Source organism: Mustela nivalis, assembly GCF_964662115.1.
Source record: "Mustela nivalis genome assembly, chromosome: 19".
Taxonomy (NCBI): domain Eukaryota; kingdom Metazoa; phylum Chordata; class Mammalia; order Carnivora; family Mustelidae; genus Mustela; species Mustela nivalis.
This window is the reverse complement of record NC_139038.1, coordinates 32,440,100-32,456,947: the sequence shown is the minus strand read 5'-3', so window position 1 is coordinate 32,456,947 and position 16,848 is coordinate 32,440,100. Positions and strand designations below refer to the sequence as shown.

At 53.6% G+C, this 16,848-nt stretch overlaps 1 protein-coding gene across 3 annotated transcripts; it reads right to left on the bottom strand.

The window, feature by feature from the left end:
• Positions 1-1,236: 1,236 nt before the first annotated feature.
• Positions 1,237-15,744, bottom strand: TMEM114 (transmembrane protein 114). Of its 3 annotated transcripts, none has more exons than XM_082712656.1 (4): positions 15,267-15,744; positions 14,914-14,994; positions 4,118-4,255; positions 1,237-2,910 (listed from the first exon to the last, which is right to left on the bottom strand). In XM_082712656.1, exons 1-4 carry the CDS (start codon positions 15,667-15,669, stop codon positions 2,678-2,680), a joined length of 855 nt encoding a protein of 284 aa, XP_082568782.1. In that variant the 5' UTR covers positions 15,670-15,744; the 3' UTR covers positions 1,237-2,677. The 3 variants fall into 3 exon arrangements, with proteins under 3 accessions (XP_082568782.1, XP_082568784.1, XP_082568783.1); XM_082712658.1 differs by having other exon boundaries at positions 15,392-15,454; XM_082712657.1 differs by lacking the exon at positions 15,267-15,744 and adding an exon at positions 15,152-15,260.
• Positions 15,745-16,848: the final 1,104 nt, after the last annotated feature.

Below are 16,848 nucleotides of genomic sequence, written 5' to 3'. Positions count from 1 at the left end.
GCAGAGACCGCTCTCTTTCTCTCACTAACAGGTTGCCCTCACTTTGCGAAAACTTTCGTTTCTCTCTCTGCGGAACTGATTCTGTAACTCTGCGGTCGCCCCCCTCCCCCACGGGGCCTCGTGGACAATCTGAAGAAAGGGCAGCAATGACCTGAAACCACCGGCAGACAGAGAGCTCCCTGGTATGGGTGTTGGCTGGCAGAAGAGGAAAGGAAATCATTCTGGAATCAGGCAGATCTGAATTTGCACCCCAGTTGTACCCCTTTCTCTCTTTGTACCTTCCGGCTAGTCAGCTTAGCCTGTCTGTGCCTCAGTTTCCTCATCTGTACCCGCCTCGCTCCTCTCCATAGTCCTCACCACCAACCACATGTTTTGCACGCCTGTCCATCATGTGGCAGCTCCAAGAGCAAGAGCTCGCTAGTTCCTAGCATGCCATGACCCTCACCAGTGTTGGTTGAGTGACTGACTGACTGATGGCATGTAGAATAATGCAATGTGTAATAAGTACTCAGTGAGCGTCAGTCATGGTGAGGAGGAGGAGGAGGTCATGTTCACAGTAAGGGGGACGGTGTGGTGGTGAGGACAGTGTCACCATGATGTTGCTACTGGTGCTGTCACCTTGTGACCCAGGCCAATGGTCCCCAAACCTTCTAAGCCAGCAGCACTTCCCAGAGGGATTTTCTTAAACCTAAGGCTTCCCAGGCCCTCCCACCCCTTGTGACTCTGAACCCACGGGAATAGGTTGAAAACCTCGGCTGTATCCTGAAATCATCCAGAGAGGTCTTTAAACACTATCAGCTCTACCCTGAGGTACGATCAGAGCAAGGATTCAGCCAGGGTATCGGGGTTTTTAAAAGATGTCCCAGTGATTCTAATGTGCAGCCAAGAGACAACCACCCCTATCCCTTAGCAAATGCCCAAGATCAGTGTCACACAGGAGAGGGCCCCAGACCAGCAGCATCCACATCACTGGTCAGCACTGAAATCTTGGGCCTCACCGGGACCTGCTGACTCAGAGGGCCCCTAGGGGCGGCCCCCCGCCAGGAGGGTTGGGACACCCCGAAGAGTCTCGGCACACTGAAGTGTGAGAAGCACCGCCCCAGGGGATCTGGATGTGCAGCTACTTTGGAAACTCCCACTCCCGTGGCCAGAACACCAGGACAAAAGGATGGAACTTTCTGGAAGAGGGAGGAGGGGCTATGATTAGTCCCTGAAGATGGCCCCATCAGTGAGCTCCATGGGAATCTTTCATTTCCTTTCCTAGACCACCCCCCCACCACCACATGTGCTGAGAAAAGCCCAGACTTATGTTTGCCCAAAAGGAGCCAGGCCTCCCTGGACAACACTCGATGCCAGCAGGGCCAAGGAGGTGGGCACCACCCCCCACCCACACCAACTGAGGCCACCAGCTCACGGCGTCACCAGAACGCATGACGGAATCCACATCTTTTTGGCTGGTGTAGAAGCAACCTAAAACCGCAGCCACACGGAGGACAGAAGACCCTGCGTGTCTGTGAGTGTGTGCGTGAGCGTGTATGTGAGTGTGTCTGAATTCACCGTCTGAATCTCGCCAGTCTCGGGCTCCAGGCTGGGGAAGTAGGCTCAGTCAACGCATTCATGGGGAAACTGCTTCTATGACAGGTGTGAGATGATGAGGGCTGACAGGTGGCGCTTGTGTCCAGGAGTGACTACTGTGTGTTTGAGTCCGGCTGCGAGTCTGCTGATGCCTCTTCCCTCTTCGGGCGAGTCTGCTGCTGATTCTGCTGATTCCTTCTGAATCTCAAGCTTGCTGATTGCTCTTCCTGCCAGCGGTGAGCTTGCCCTTGGCTCTCCCACAGTCTCTGACGTGACACAGTGAGACAACCAGCACACTGGCCACCAGGAACCTGGCGGGGCTTCCATGTCCGGGATGACTGTTTCTGTTGCAGTACTGAGCCGCTGATCACTGAGAATCATTGCTCCAAGGAAGCCCGGCCCGTCGAGCTCCGGGACAGTGGACGGGACGAGCGTGCACCTCCCTGAGGGGAGGGGGGACACGGGCACCACCTGGTTGGTGAGTAGCCCAGATTTCTGCCCTCATCCCCCTACTTCACACTGTGCCCCAGGCAGGGGTTCCAGGTCCTGTGAGCCCTGTGGCCTGCGTCTGGGGTTCTGCAGCCCCACAATTGACCGCAATCGCGCTGCGGCCAACCTGTTGGACCTGCTCAGGAGAACTGTGGTAAGGGATTGAGCACTGTTCTTGGAGCAAGGAGTACACTACCAGCTCACTGTGCACCTTTGTACAGCTTACCTAACCTCTCTGGTCTTTCGTGTCCTTAGCAAAGAAGCGGAGCTGATGCGATGAGCAGGGGTAAGGACTGAAGTGAAGCCAGAGGAGGCCTACAGGGGCTGCATCCAGAAAGTTCTGGTTATGATCAAGGGGCTAATCTGTCATTTCGTGGGAGGTGGGTTCTGCACTCCAGTGGCCTCCTCCAGCCCACACGGACACACGCGTGCACAAACACACAGACACACCACACCAGGCAGAGATGACAGCCAGGCCTGGAGCTCAGCCCACAGCAGTCCTCGGGTTGGTCCCACCACCAGTGGCCTTTGAGGAAGAAGAGGCTGCAGCCCACAGATAAATCCCCGGGGCCCCAGGCCAGGCCCCTGTCTCCCACCAGACCAAGCATCGGGCTCATATGGCCTGGTCCTGCCTCTGTCTCAGTCTGAGCACGCGGGCTGCCCCCATAAAGGCCGCGCCAGTGAGCAGCTCGGCGATGAAGCTCATCCAGCCCAGGGCCAGGGACCAGCCAAAGCGGATGTCCACCTGGTCGAGGAGGGCCTTCTCCTCCAGGAGACACAGCGCCTCCCGGAAGGCGGCGGCCGAGTACGCGATGTAGACGCTAATTCCAGCCAGGGTCACCAAGGCTGCAGGAGAGGCAAAGAGAGCAGATCGAAACCCTGGGCTCCTCCTCCTCCTCGCGAAGCCCACCACTCTAGGTGCCCATGCTCCTCCCGCCACAGGGCCTTTGCCCTTGCTAGTCCGCTATCTGGTGCACCCTCTCTTCCTAGGCCCTTCCCCCCCCACCCCCAGAAACTCTTTTCCACCCCACCTCAGCTCACGCTTGGCTTCCGGAACCTCCCCAAACAGGTCAAGTCCCCCCACCCCGTGGCTTCACAGCACCAGCCGCTGTCACTGTCCAGATCAGAACTGCAGCTTTGCATTTGTTTGTGAAGTGGCTGAGCTAATGGTCATCTCCCCAACTGGGCTATGAGCTCCAGGGGGCTCTTCCTCGATTCCCCCACACCCAGCATGGGGCTGGCCCACGGTGGGTCTCCAGAGACCAGGAATGAGAGCTGCGCTGTCCAGAGACACAGCTGTTGGCCACAAGGGGCTATTTCAACTGAAATTAAATTAGTGGAAATGAACATGTCCGCCCTCCTGGGCATCAGCTCCACCTAAAGTGCTCTGCAACCTGGCCTGAGGCCCCCCCCAATGGCGCAGCATGGATTAGACTTTCCACCACTGTAGAAAGTCCGAGTGGGCAGGGTGGTTTCGAGAATTAGTCCCTGGGTAAACTCTTAATGCCAATGTTAATACTAGCAGAGGTCGAGGACATCGGAGCCTCACACTTTTCACCTCCAGACAGTCTTTTTGGGGTTTTCTCTCCATGAATCGCAAGTGTGTGAATCACCTCTGTTCCTGTTCTGGGTTTAAGGAGGGACAATTTCAAGCCCACAGGAAGGAGGGAGGAAGGAGAGAGGGCTTAGGACACCAGCTATGCACTGGATCCCATCTTTGAAAGCCTCTGTTCTGCCAAGCAAAGGGGATTGACCCTGGCATTGCCCGGGTTTTAATCAATCAGTCAATCAGTCAAAGGAAGATGCATCAGAAGGGCAGAGGCACATGAGGGAGAAGGGAGAAGCCCTCAAACAGAAGCTCTAGGGTCCTCTGTGAAATCAGGAAATAATCCTCAGGACATGCTCCCACCCTCTACTTCTCTCTTGGGACCCATTCATCCCTCCCAGCTATGATGTCACAGATGGGAAAACCGAGCCCCGGAGAAGACGCCTGCCCCTCCCCAGCTGAGGGTTCACAAGGGGCCCCCATGCTCCGGGCAAGGGGGGCACCTACCTCCAAAGAGGAAGAGGGTCCCTGTGAGCAGGAGGAGGATGGAGACTCGGAGGAGGAAACTCAGAAACCCTGTCATCCCCCCAAACACCATCAGGATCAGGCTGAGCGGCAGCAGAATCACAAATGTCCCATGCATGGCTTAGAAGAGAGAGGACAGCAGGCAGAGGAGAGTTACCAACAACTTTCAGTCAATCAACAAACACTTACCGAGCACCACCTACGGGCCAGCCCCCAGATGCTGGGAGAAAAAAATTAACGCCACTGCTACTACCAGGTCTGATGACGGAGATGTAACAACATGTCACAAACGACAAGATCCCACTTGTTTTTGTGGCTGAGTAACCTTCCATTACATAAGTTGAAACAAGTCAGATGGAGAAAGACACACACTGTATGATTTCACTGATCCGCGGAATCCAGAAAACAAAACAAACAAGCAAGCAAGCAAACAAACAAAAAGCCAGACTCTTAAAAGCTGAAAATAAACTGGTACTTGACAGAGAGGAGAGAGGGGGGAGGTAAGTGAAACAGATAAAGGGAGTGAAGACATAAACACTTCCAGGTGTAAAATAAGTAAGTCAGGAGGACAAAAACCACAGTGTAGCCAAAATAACCAATACTGGAACAATGTTGCACGATGTGGAGAGTGACTACACCTGTTGCCATGAGGCGTGCTCAAGTGAGCTGTCCGACCCCTGTGTTGCACTCCCTGGAATTAACAAACATTCTATGTGGACTAGACTTCAGTAGTAAAGTAAACTAAGTTTTGGAAGTAACAGGTGCAGAGACATCTGTGCCAGGCTTCAGGTCTCACAAGCTCGTGTCCTCGAGCTCTCTGTGAGGCAGGAACTGCCATGTTCGTTCACATACTCAGCGTGTTTCCTGAGCACTCTAGTGAGTAGAGTCAAGCAGTGAACAGATCAGTGACGTGGTTGAGAGATGGTGACAAGTGGCTGGGGTGGGCGGTGAACACGGCACAGAAAGAGCCGTGGCTTCTCCGAGGAGGTGACATTCAAGCAGAGCCCCAGAAAGGAGGTGAGAAAGACAGCCTGCAGAATGAAAGTGGGGGGGGGGGGCAAGAGACGAGCAGGTGCTGAGGACTCAGGGAGGGACTGTGCCTGGTGGGATGGAGGCACAGGGGAAGCTGGCAGGGGTGGCACGGAGAGAGTGGGGGGGGGATGCAGGAGATGAAAGCAGGGAGCTAAGAGCAGAGCACACACAGGACTGTGGACTTCCCTCTGAGTGAAAGGGGACACCAGGTGAGCAGCTCTGGGCAAGAGAAGCCCACAGTTTAACTTCCGTTTCTGAAGACCTCTCTGCTTGCCATACTGAGAGTAGACAGCAGAGGGGGCCAGGGGCCGGACAGGTGGCTCCCAAGCTCTTGTCCAGCCGGAACCACTGAAGGTGACCCGATCTGGGATGAGAGTCTTTGCAGATGGAATAGAATGAGGGGATCTCTGCACGAGCTCATCTGGATTCGAGGGGGGTCTCGCACGCAATGACTAGTGCCCTGGGAAGAGGCAGGCGAGAACACAGAGGAGAGGCGGTGAAGACAGGTAACAGAGCTATACGGCCCCATGCCAAGGGCTTCTGGGGACTGGTGCCACCACCTGAAGCCGAGGAAGCAGGGTCCAGATTTTGCCTTGGAGCTTCCAGGAGTACCTGCCCCCTGGACCCTTACATTTCAGACTTCTGACCTCCAGGACTGTGACGCAATACACTTCTGGATTTTTAAGCCACCCAGCCTGCCCAAGAAAACAAAGACAAGGAGCAGGAGGACCATCGGGGTATACTGCAATCACCCTGGGGCTGCTGGGAAGGATTGGATTCCAGGTATATTCTGAGGATAAAACGGGCAATGGTGTTGAAGGTTTGAGAACAAGAGGGACAAGACAAGCAGGAGATCTGGGACCTGAGCGCTGGATGGATATGCTGCCGTCTGCACAGGTGGGAAGATGAGGGAAGAAGCATTGGGTTTGGGGCTCGGTCAGCATGAGATGCCCGCTGGACCAGAGCAGAGGCAACAGAGATAGAGGTGTACAGTGGCCTGGAGCTGGGGCAGGTCCAGCCTCGGGGACCAGGGGGCACCAGTATTACAGAGGTGGATTCAGAGTGGGGACCAGACAGGTTCCAGAGCTCAGCAGGGAGTTCAAGCTCTGAACACCACCATATCGGGCAAGCCCCATGCACGTCTGGCCCCTCGCTCCCCAGACCCTGAAAGCAGCCCCTACTCTCAAGACCCAAGTATTTCCTAAAGACCCAACCCTGCCTTTCCTCTTCCACATACGGTTCCCCCACTTCCCTCTGGTGCTCCCTGCCTGTCCTGGCTCCCCGTCCTAGGCTGCCCAGCCCTCCAACTTCTATTCTTCCCTCCCAGGCTCCTGACCAACTCTCTGCACAGTGACCCATCATCGCATGGGGAACATCGGCTCTGAGTTCCATTAATGAAAACAGCGAATGGCGAGGGCAGGCATGGGGCTGGAGGGGGTGAACAGGTGAGGAGGGGAGGCCAGAGAAAGAACATCCCCTACCCCTCCTCCCTGTCCCCAGATTGCAGGTGGCTGGTGAGTCAGGAGCACAAGACATTAACAAGGCATGATAAGAACTTATATTACAAAACCAGAAAATAGGAAAAAAAAAGGAGTTCCATGGAAGTCAGTTGGTGTGGGGGTGGGAGAGAAGAGGGTAGAAGAAATCTGGGGTCTCAGGATCCCAACGTCTAAACATTTGCCACCGTCTTGGCTCTGAGCTTCCCGCCAGCCAAAGCAAAATGGGAAACAATTGCAAAGTTCTTTACCAGCCATTCGTTTACCAAATATTTATTAATTATTGACCATGAATTGGGCACTAAGAGCCTTTCAGTCCTTTTGGCAGCAAGATGGGGATGAAAATAAATACTTCGCTCTTGCTCTTGAGAACAAGCCCAGCTCAGGTCTCTCCTTAAACCTACGCCCACAGTCTGCTCTGCGCCCCCTCGGCTCCCCACAGTCGCCCTGCCCTGGCATCTGTCACCTAGGATGGAGGGCAGCTCCCTCTTCTCTCTCTCCTGTTAAGCTGCGGGTTCCTTGAACGGGTTCTTCTAACACGATCGCATCTCTGAGTTTCCAGAGGAGCTCTCAGGAGACCGTGAATGCCCAACGGGTATTCACCAACCTCGTTAATTAAGAGCTAGATGGTGTTTCTCTAAGGCAAGAAAATATGGCGGTTTCTAAGAAATGAAAATAAAGCCAAGAAGCTTGAGAGATGATCTCACAGGGGGTTCAAACCATACACTTTCTCCAGCCGGGTACTCTGCATCTGTATTCGGTCTCTGATGCTGGGGCCCTGGGTGTGTCTCTTCATTCGGCAGGAACTCCATTTCCACCTCTGTGAAACGGTGGCTCACGGGACTGCCCTCAGGACCATGTGCCTGAAGACGATGGGGCGACACGGGGAAGTTTCATGTCGGTACCACGTCCCATAGAGTAAGTGCTAAGTGGATCATAAGTCCGCTAGTAAAACGATGGTGCAGACAAGAATCCAGCCTGGCCTCCACGGTGACCCAGTCAATTTGTCCTCAACCCTGTAAAAGCCACCAACCTGTGCAGGTCAAGGAGACAAGAGTAATATCCCTCCCAAGGCTTGTCCCTCCCTTCCTTTCTTCCTTCCTTCCTTCCTTCCAGGAAAAATCCTGGGCCAGGAAGTACAACAGCTGGGGTGAAAACCTGGCCCTGGCAGAGGCATCCCCCTGTATGGCATTGACTCCAGACCATGTCTGGGAAGTGAAATCATTCATCATTTAGAAATTAATGAGGTTTCCTGGAGAGGGTTCGGCCCCAGCGGCACCACGTGTGAGTTCCCCAGACTTGCTGCGAGCTGACTTGACGTACACGTTCAATTAAATGCCTGGGTAAGAGGAAGCTTCCCGTGGGATAGCTGTAAAATCTCCTGCTGAAGTTTGGCTTAGCTTTCCGTGGTGTGTGTGTGTGCGTGCGTGCATGCGCACACACACGTGTATGTGTACACCTTGGTCTTTGTTATTTTCAGGGCCACAGACCTGGAGCACGGGGATTGATTCGGAGTCCTATACCCATTTCCAGCCACATCTCATTTGAAAACAGGTATCTATAGGCCCCTAATGAGGGCCACGCTCTGCCAGAGAGCCCGGGGACACCGCAGCGGAGAATGTCCCTGCCCTCCTGCGCCTGGAGACCAGGGTCCAGGGCAGGAGATAGACGAGCAGGCAAACAAAGTTACAGGCTGTGATAGGTCATGAAGGAAGCCAGCAGGACGATGCAGAAAAAAAGGGTAGGCAGGGATACCTTATTCTTCGGATAAGGTGATTGCATCTGTTTCCTTGGGGGGCATCACAAATTACTACAAGCCAGGTGTCCCCTACAGGAACACCTGTCCCCTACAGGTGCCCCCTACTTGACAGTCCTGGAAGCCACAAGCCCCAAATCAAGGTCCCATGATTGCACTCCCCTCCAGAGGCTATGGGGGAGTCCTTCCCTGCCTCCTCCAGCCTCCCTAGGACGCTGGCAATCCTTGACACAGCCTGGTGGCTGTGTCATTCCCCTCTCTGCCCACATCTCCACGCTCCTTTTCTTAAAAGGACCCTTGTCATAGAATGCAAGGCCCACCCAGTTCATCCTTTTGAGGACCAATGTGTGCCCAAAGCCAAGAAACCTTTCGATTCAAAAACACTTTGTTGAGAAAAAAAGAAAAAAGAAAAACAAAAAAGCTTTGTTGTAAGCAAAGGAAAGAGAAAACCCAGAAAGAAGCAAAGATGTTCACGCCAAGGAAAAGGTGACTGTGATTCCCATCATCTTACTGTTCAAAGAACTGCTCAACGGGAAAACCAGGCTTCCAATTCCACAACACCAGCGAGGTCAGGAAGCCCTGGGGTGATTAGCGAAGTAATAGTTGTGCTCTTACAGAAAGCAGAGACAGGGTTTCCGCACAGACATCAGAAAGAAGAAAATCTCAGGAACCATTTCTCGAAGGGGGAAAATGTCACAGTGTCTTTATGTTCAAGACTTGTCAGTGTGACCTGCAGACCAAGAAAAGCTCAGAGAGATTCAGTACAGATCGTACCTGGGAAGGAAGTCAATTTTTACATTTTCGTAAATATTTGTTCTAGAATCTGGGGTGACCAGAATGCAGTCGTTTTTAGAATAGGGGCTGCATCTTCCATTCCCTTTGAGCACTCCAGAATGCACTGTTGTGATACAGAAAAAGCAGGACTCTACGACGAGCAAAGACATAGGTTCCAATCCCGATGCCACCTCTTACCAAGCGAATGTCATCGCCTCCCAAAAGCCTTTCTGTTACCTCCCCTGTCCATTGGACCATGGGCCCTGACTTTGCCAAGCTGTCCTGAGCACCAAATGTGAGAATAGCTGTTTCTTTCTTGCCCTCAACCACCTTGGGCTCTACCAGGTAAGAATCTGAATGCCCATTTCGCAGATGAGAAAAGTGAGGTTCAAGGTACTGAGTCAGCTGCTCAAGAAGGTACAGCCATCAAGTCTCAGAACTGGGACGGAACAGCAAAGGAGGTTGACAAACGGGTGGCAGGACAGCAGACAAGGGGTGTTTAACCCAGCCTGCAAATTAGGAAAGGCTCTGGGGGCAAGCAGAGGAGGTCTCAAGTTTAAGGTCAGATGAGAAGGCATGGGGGAAAGCATTCCTAAAGAAGGAGATGGCAGGGGCTCCTGGGTGGCTCAGTGGGTTAAGCCGCTGCCTTCAGCTCAGGTCATGATCTCAGGGTCTTGGGATTGAGCCCCGCATCGGGCTCTCTGCTCAGTGGGGAGCCTGCTTCCTCCTCTCTCTCTGCCTGCCTCTCTGCCTACTTGTAATCTCTGTCTGTCAAATAAATAAATAAAATCTTTAAAAAAAAAAAAAGCAGGAGATGGCATGTGCCAAGGCCCTGAGGCAGGAGATATCTGGAAGGATACACATGTCCCAGCTCTTGCAGCTGGACAAGCGGGCAGTGCTCCTGTCGTTCCATGAGCCACGCTACAAGGAAATTCAACCAGTGGGACAGTCCTCCCCGGGGCTTGCATTAGAGCAAACACAATAGCATTCTTCTCAGAAGAAATGAAAACAAGACCCACGCAGCCCCCACCTCAACTCCTTCGTCCTTCCCTGCCCATACCGAAGTGCTCGGATGCACATGCTGCCAGTCGTTTTCCCAGGTTTTCAGACTTTCCTAGGTATTTACCGATTTCTCGAATTCTAAAGGGCACAGCCAGTCCTACTTCAACATCTGAAAACAGGACGTGTTAGGCCATCCCCAGGTATCTTGCTTATAACACTCTGTAACTGGCTTTTCTCATTCCACGGGATTTCTTGGTCCTGCGTGCACATGAGTATATTCCCTTTGCAGACGACAAAACCTTCCAACAGACAGACGTATCACAGGCAGACGCTTAGCCCTATTTCCACCCACAAGCCCCGAGGCTGCCTCTTGCTCTCCGTTGCCACAAAAATGGTTAAGGTGAGCCTCTTAGAAACTCACAGGGTAGAGCCCAGAAAGTGGAATTACGCTGAATATGAATTTTCTGGGTTTTTTTTTATTTGTTTAAAGTGTGTCCTTGCATTTCAACAGGCACCAGAGGGGCCGCCTGAAGCCCAGGCCTTCGTGCCCGGAGATGCTGACACTCCAGGCACCCCCACTTCCGTCCCTGCCTACCACACAGCTATCCATGAACCACACTGAGAAATTCCCTCTAGACCGAGGCCACCTCTGAATCCCATTATGTCCCTAGTCCCTTTATTTCTGTCCCCCACCATCTCCTCTCTTGCAATCAGCACCAGGCATCGTGGGAGGGCTGGCTTTAATTTTCCACACCACTGCAACAGCCGGGTACCCAGAGAGACCAGAGACCCAATCCTGTGATTTTCCAACCTCACCACCTCAGAAGACAGGCAGGCCAGGCCTCTGGCCCTCGGTCGGGCTTCTGCCACCGCTGTGCTATGTTGGGCGAGGCATCTCTGTCTGCTCTAGGTCTGGTGTGCTTAGCTGTGGGATAATCAGCCTTACCTTGTTCCTGGCTCTTAGGAGACACAGCTGAAGTAAGGCATAGGGAGGACCTGAGGTGTGGGTAAGAAGTACTTTCTGTGCCTCCTCCAGAAACACTGGCCTCTGGCACTCTCTGGAACACCCTGCCCTCAGTCCTCCTGCTCAACTCTGCTCCTGCCTTTCCTCCTTGTAACTCAGATCTCTGATTCCCAGTTGGAAGAGGCAGCGTAGGATGGGGGACCAGGAGCCCAGTCAACAGACAATTATTTATTTATGGACTAAATAAATAATTAGCTCCATTTTTACAGAAGGGAAGCCTGAGGCTCAGGGAGGCAGTGGGACCCAGAGCAGGAGCGGACATGAATGGAGCTCCTACGCTGCTCTGTGCACCCCTGCTAGGTGTTTTGCCTATGGGATCTCATCTCATCTCAGAGCAGCCTGTTTATGGAAGCAAAGGTTGGGCCAGAAGCCACACAGCTGGTAAGATGTGGGACCCTTATCTATGTTGGGACTGGCCCTACTCCTTCCCCCTGTTACAAGGGGCACATCTCACCCTGGCCATCAGCACATCCCATCCTGTGGACCACAGCCCTGGGCATGGGATCCAGGCTGGTCCAAAGAGAAGCCTAATCAAAAGTTCTGCAGACTTGGCAAGCAGAGAGCCTCCTGCTTGGGTTGTTAAGAGGAGAGAGGGTTTATTGAAAGCAGGACCCAAACAGAGGCAAAGCCCAGAGAGGAGAAGAAAGAAATTGAGTTTAATTCTCTGGATTCTGGCCCATTTGAACTTCTCAGTTAAATGGACCGGGAATTCCTTTTCTTGTTTAAATAAGGATGATTCGCATTTCACCAGAAGACTTCTGGTTGGTACTGCTACCCTGGTTGTTTCTAAATTGTGACTCTTTTTTCAACATGGTGCTGAATTTGATGATTCTGTCCTCCTCCACCAAAAGTAATTCCAGTCCCTGGCCAAGGAATCAAAGACAAAACATCCAGGCAAGGTGGGTTTTTAGTGGGCGCTGGAGTGGTCTGCTTGCTTGGGGTTTTGCAGGGAAAATCAAGAGCTCTCCCCCACAAATCCCCACTGGGATTTGTCTAGGAGGCTGGCTCAGAGAACACGCTGCTTTGACAACTGTCCTCTCTCCTCTGTGACCCTAGCAGCAGGTCCTTAAGGAATAAAACATCTTCACCTAACAAAAGAGCTTGGGCAAGATTCAAAATTCATTCTGGGGACAAAGAGATTCTGAGAAAAGTCTCCCTCTGGGGAAGGTATGCAGCGAGCATGTGGTCTGAAGGGGCAGCCTGCTCTTTCTTGGATGATATAATGGTAATAATAGCAGCTCCCATTCAAGGGGCACTTACAGAGGCAAGGCACCGCTGAGGCTCTTTAAATACACTCTCCTGTTCCAGCCCTGCCATATCCTTATGAAGAGGAGTGGCAGACATCCTCCCTTTGCCCAAGAGGGACCCACGCTTGGAGAGATAGGGAACATGGCCAAGGCTGCATGTCTCCTTGGCAGTGAAGCTGGGGGGCTTAGGCCTGGGTCTGAGAGTGAACAGATGAACAGGCTCTGAATGTGACTGTTGCCTGCTTCTCAAAATACTGAAGCACACAGGGTTGCTGGCATTATTAAGATGCACAAAGGAGCCAGGCCAATGCCAGTACTAGTTAGTCTGCTTCACCCACAGATGTGATAAATACCTAAATGCCAGCAGCCAGCCCAGCAAAGGGTCAATGCTCCAGAGACGGGACTGCATCTAAGAGAGGCTGGAAGGAATAGCAAAGACTAGTGTTTATTGAGCACTTACTGTGTGCCCAGTACTTTGATGCAACACAGAGATACTGCAACAACCAGGCATTATGTGAGGTCCCAGGTAAGGACACTTTTTTTCATCCAGCTGATTTACAGAATTCTGACCACGCCCCCCTCATGGTTTTGACATTTCGTTTTGATAGATGTTGACACTGAGTCTCAGAGGTTAAGACACCTGTCCCGCAATCCCAGAGGGTCCTGGGAAGGGTCTGAGCTGGCATCTGGCACCCATGTCCCTCATGTCAAGGGCGGAACTCTTGAACATTCTTGAAACAATGCTCTGAAAACACCCCAAATTGATTCTGGTCAGCTTGGGGCTGGGGACAGAGTTCATGGCACTTCTGCCTTCCTTCAACCTCCCAAATACATTGAGTATCTAGGGGACATCTGCCCCAGGACCTTATGCAGGGTGTAGCATCTGGATTCTATCAGCTCAGGAGAGCCAGCTGCTGTTTTTAGGAACTGGAGGAGACAGCTGCCATCATGCTGACAGCCTGAAGTTGACCCCGGTGGGAATATCTACACCACAGGAATCGGCAAATGCTTCAAATCAAGACTCCCTCCTCCCCCAGAATGACAATTATTAACTATTTCCCAACACAGCACTGAACTTCTGTTCCACTCATGTTCTCATCATTCATTTAACAAATATGTTCCACCTCTAACATAAGACAACTGGTACTCACTCTCGTACCTGCTCAGCAAATCTGGGCTCAGGACCCCACCCCACACAAGGTTCTGGGCTAAATATTGGGGATCAAGCCACGGCAAGACAGACATGGTCCCCATCCTCACAGAACTCATGGTCTCATGAGGGAATCAGACTTTAACGCAAAAATGTCACAAAACCCGGGGTATGAGTAGAAGCTGGTGGGATGGAAGCAGAGAGCTCTCAGGTAGAGGAAATGGCATGTGCAAAGTCCCAGGGGCAGGAGGAAACTGGGCATGATTCAGGAAGCGGCCCCAGGCCAGCATAGCCAAAGAAGAAAAAGCAAGGGGGAGTTTGAAACTGAAGAGGCACCCGGAAGCCCTTGTGGGCCATGCTAGCGACTTGATCTTTGTTCCTAAGCCTCAACAAGTCCATCAAAAGCAGCCCACACTTTTCAAGGTCTGAGGAACTCAGCCTTCACTTCCTCATCACATTCTTCCTATGGCTCCTCTCCAAGCCTCAGCTTCTTTGCAGGAAGAATGAAGGTAATCATGGAGACGATACTTAGCTTCACAGGGTAGCAGTGGAGTTTAACGAAAGACATAGGTGAAAAGCATTTAGCTCCATGCCTGGCCTCCTGCCAGCCTCAACAAACTCACTGAACTGTTATGTTTAGGTCCCTCTTTTCTCAAGTGCCTGTTCAGCCCATTCACTTTCCTGCATTCAGTCTTCCCACCGTGACTGAGTTCCAAGCACTGTCCTAGGCTCTGGGAAATCAGTCCTGAACGGGACAGACCCAGTGGCCCCAGGGGCGAAGTCTCTGCCCCTAATCTTTGCTGAACGTTCCACAGATACTCACTGCTTCCTGGCTCCTGCCAAGTGCTTGTTCTCAGCCCCGAGGCCGACACAAGGTGTGCATTCGGGTCTCTGGGCTCCTCTCTTTTCCGCATTCAGCTCCTCAGGCTGGTTTAGGTATCTCTTCAGACTCCCACCCACCCTCCCTCCCGCAGCCTGTCGCTCTGAAATGTGACTGGGCATTTCCACATCTGACTCCGCAGCTAGTCTGTGAGTTTCTGGAGAGCACGACCTGGGTCTTAATCAGCAGCACGGTGCCTGGCACAGAGGAAGCCTGCGATCAACGTTTGTCGAATGAATCCTAAACCACACAGTGTGAGCTGGGGCACAAGAGAGGCCTGGCCCCTCCTCCCATCTCCACTCCCTCTCTGGCACCAGCTGCCCCCTCCACAGGACCCCAGCCCTGCTCTTTGGAGAAGAGCTCCAAAACCAGTGTCCCGACCCGGGACTCTCCCGAACCCAATCCTCCCAGACTCACTGAGAAGTTGTCGGCTTGAGTCGCTGACGGTCACATTCTCCTGCCAGAAGGGGTTCATCAGCGGCACACACGAGCTCTGGACTAGATGGGGCAGAAGAATCAGAGGGTGCGGACCTGGAGTTGGGACCCCAGCCCGAGGCCTCATCCCCACTCCCCACCTAGATGCTACCCCGGGAGGGCGGATCGTCCTGAGATAGCGGCGCCGGCTGGAGCCCTCTACCCGCAGCCCTCTACCCACCTGGCCCAGGCCCCGTCCCCGCATTTTGTGTTTTGGAGCTCAGGAAGGACTGCTAGCCCAGCAACAGGTCCCAGGTGGGCGCGGCACCACGTAGCGTCCCCGCGCTCCCCCTTACCCCGGCAGGTGCGCCAGAGGCCGGAGTGCGAGCTCAGAGGTTCAAGCTGGCTGCGGTTGGCGGCCCCCGCCCGGCCCCACGCCCCTGGGCCGCCCCGCTCCAGCCGCTCGGTGTCAATGATGTACCAGAAGTCCGTGCCGATGGCGGCCGCCAAGAGCACAAAGCTCAGTGCCCCGGTCAGAGCCGCCGCGCCCGCCAGCATGCCCAGGTGCACCCTCATGGCGCAGCCGGGCCCTCCGCCCGTGGTTCCCAGCTCCTCCTCCGGAGCCTCCGGACTGGGAGCTGCCCGGCCCTTCGGTCCTCGAGCCCTCCCTCTCGCCCTAGCTCCGCCCCCCAGCCCCTCACCTGCGCCCTCAGACCTGCATGCGCTCCTCCCAAACCGCTCCCAGCCCTCCGATGCCATCGCCACTCTAAGACCCCCTGCCTGCGATCTCAGACTTCCACCTCCGACTTCGGACCCCCATTCGAGCCTTCATCCCTCCCCTTAGACATCCCCCCAGGCTGAACGCCACACCTCAGCCCTCCATTCCCACCTCCCACCTGCCTCCCAGGATCGTTGCCCTGGGATCACCTCCGCACCGTCCCCAAACCATCCACACTGTCCCCGAACCAACCTCCCCGCCACCTCCCTGCCCCACCCGCCCCTGACCCAGTCTGCCCTGCCTCTCCCTTTCCGCCCCAGCCCTCCCTGCTCTCCCCACACCAGCACCTAGACTCTAGACTCCCCCCAATAGCCCCTTGTGCATGGCGCTTCCCTCCCCCACCCTTCCCAAGGCTCCCCGTCCTGCGCCACATGCGCCCCTCCTCCTCTGCGCCCTAGAGAAGGGCTGGAGTTCTGAGTGCTGTACTGCAGGGACAGTGGCCTCCCACAAATTGGGGAAGTAAGACACTGGGGTCCTGTCAGTCTGACAGTCCCACCTGGGGGTTAATCTTCAGCACCCCTCTTTCTCCAGCTCCAATTATCCTTCCTCCAAAATCTACCTTCAGTTGGTATTTCTAGGTTGACTACAGAGGCAAAGAGCAGATGCATTTTTTAATAAAAGTTCTTTAAAGCAATGAGCTAGTCCAGGTCCTCTGTGTCTATTCCTCTACCCCCTCTGTCACTGTCACCATCACGACCATGACTATCATCATCACATCACCACCACCATCACCATCATCATCATCACCATCTTCACTATCACCATCATCACCATCATCACCATCATCATCATCACCCCCAATACCATCATCACCATCGTCACCATCATCATCGTCATCACCCCCAACACCATCATCACCATCGTCACCATCATCATCGTTATCACCCCCAACACCATCATCACCATCGTCACCATCATCATCGTCATCACCCCCAACACCATCATCACCACCATCACCCCCATCACCACCACTCTTATCATCACCATCATCATCATCACCACCTTCACTATCACCATCATCACCATCGTCACCATCATCATCATCACCCCCAACACCATCATCACCATCGTTACCATCATCATGATCATCACCCCCAACACCATCATCACCATCGTCACCATCATCATGATCATCACCCCCAACACCATCATCACCACCA

What these genes read in the sequence shown, in the direction of transcription:
- TMEM114 (XM_082712656.1), bottom strand. Translation starts at nt 15,669, where the DNA reads ATGGCATCGGAGGGCTGGGAGCGGTTTGGGAGGAGCGCATGCAGGTCT. An exon ending in CCTCTGGCGCACCTGCCGGG is followed by an intron (nt 14,995 to 15,266) that starts GTAAGGGGGAGC and finishes TGCCCCATCTAG; the next exon opens with TCCAGAGCTCGTGTGTGCCG. An exon ending in CTCAAGCCGACAACTTCTCA is followed by an intron (nt 4,256 to 14,913) that starts GTGAGTCTGGGA and finishes CTCTCTTCTAAG; the next exon opens with CCATGCATGGGACATTTGTG.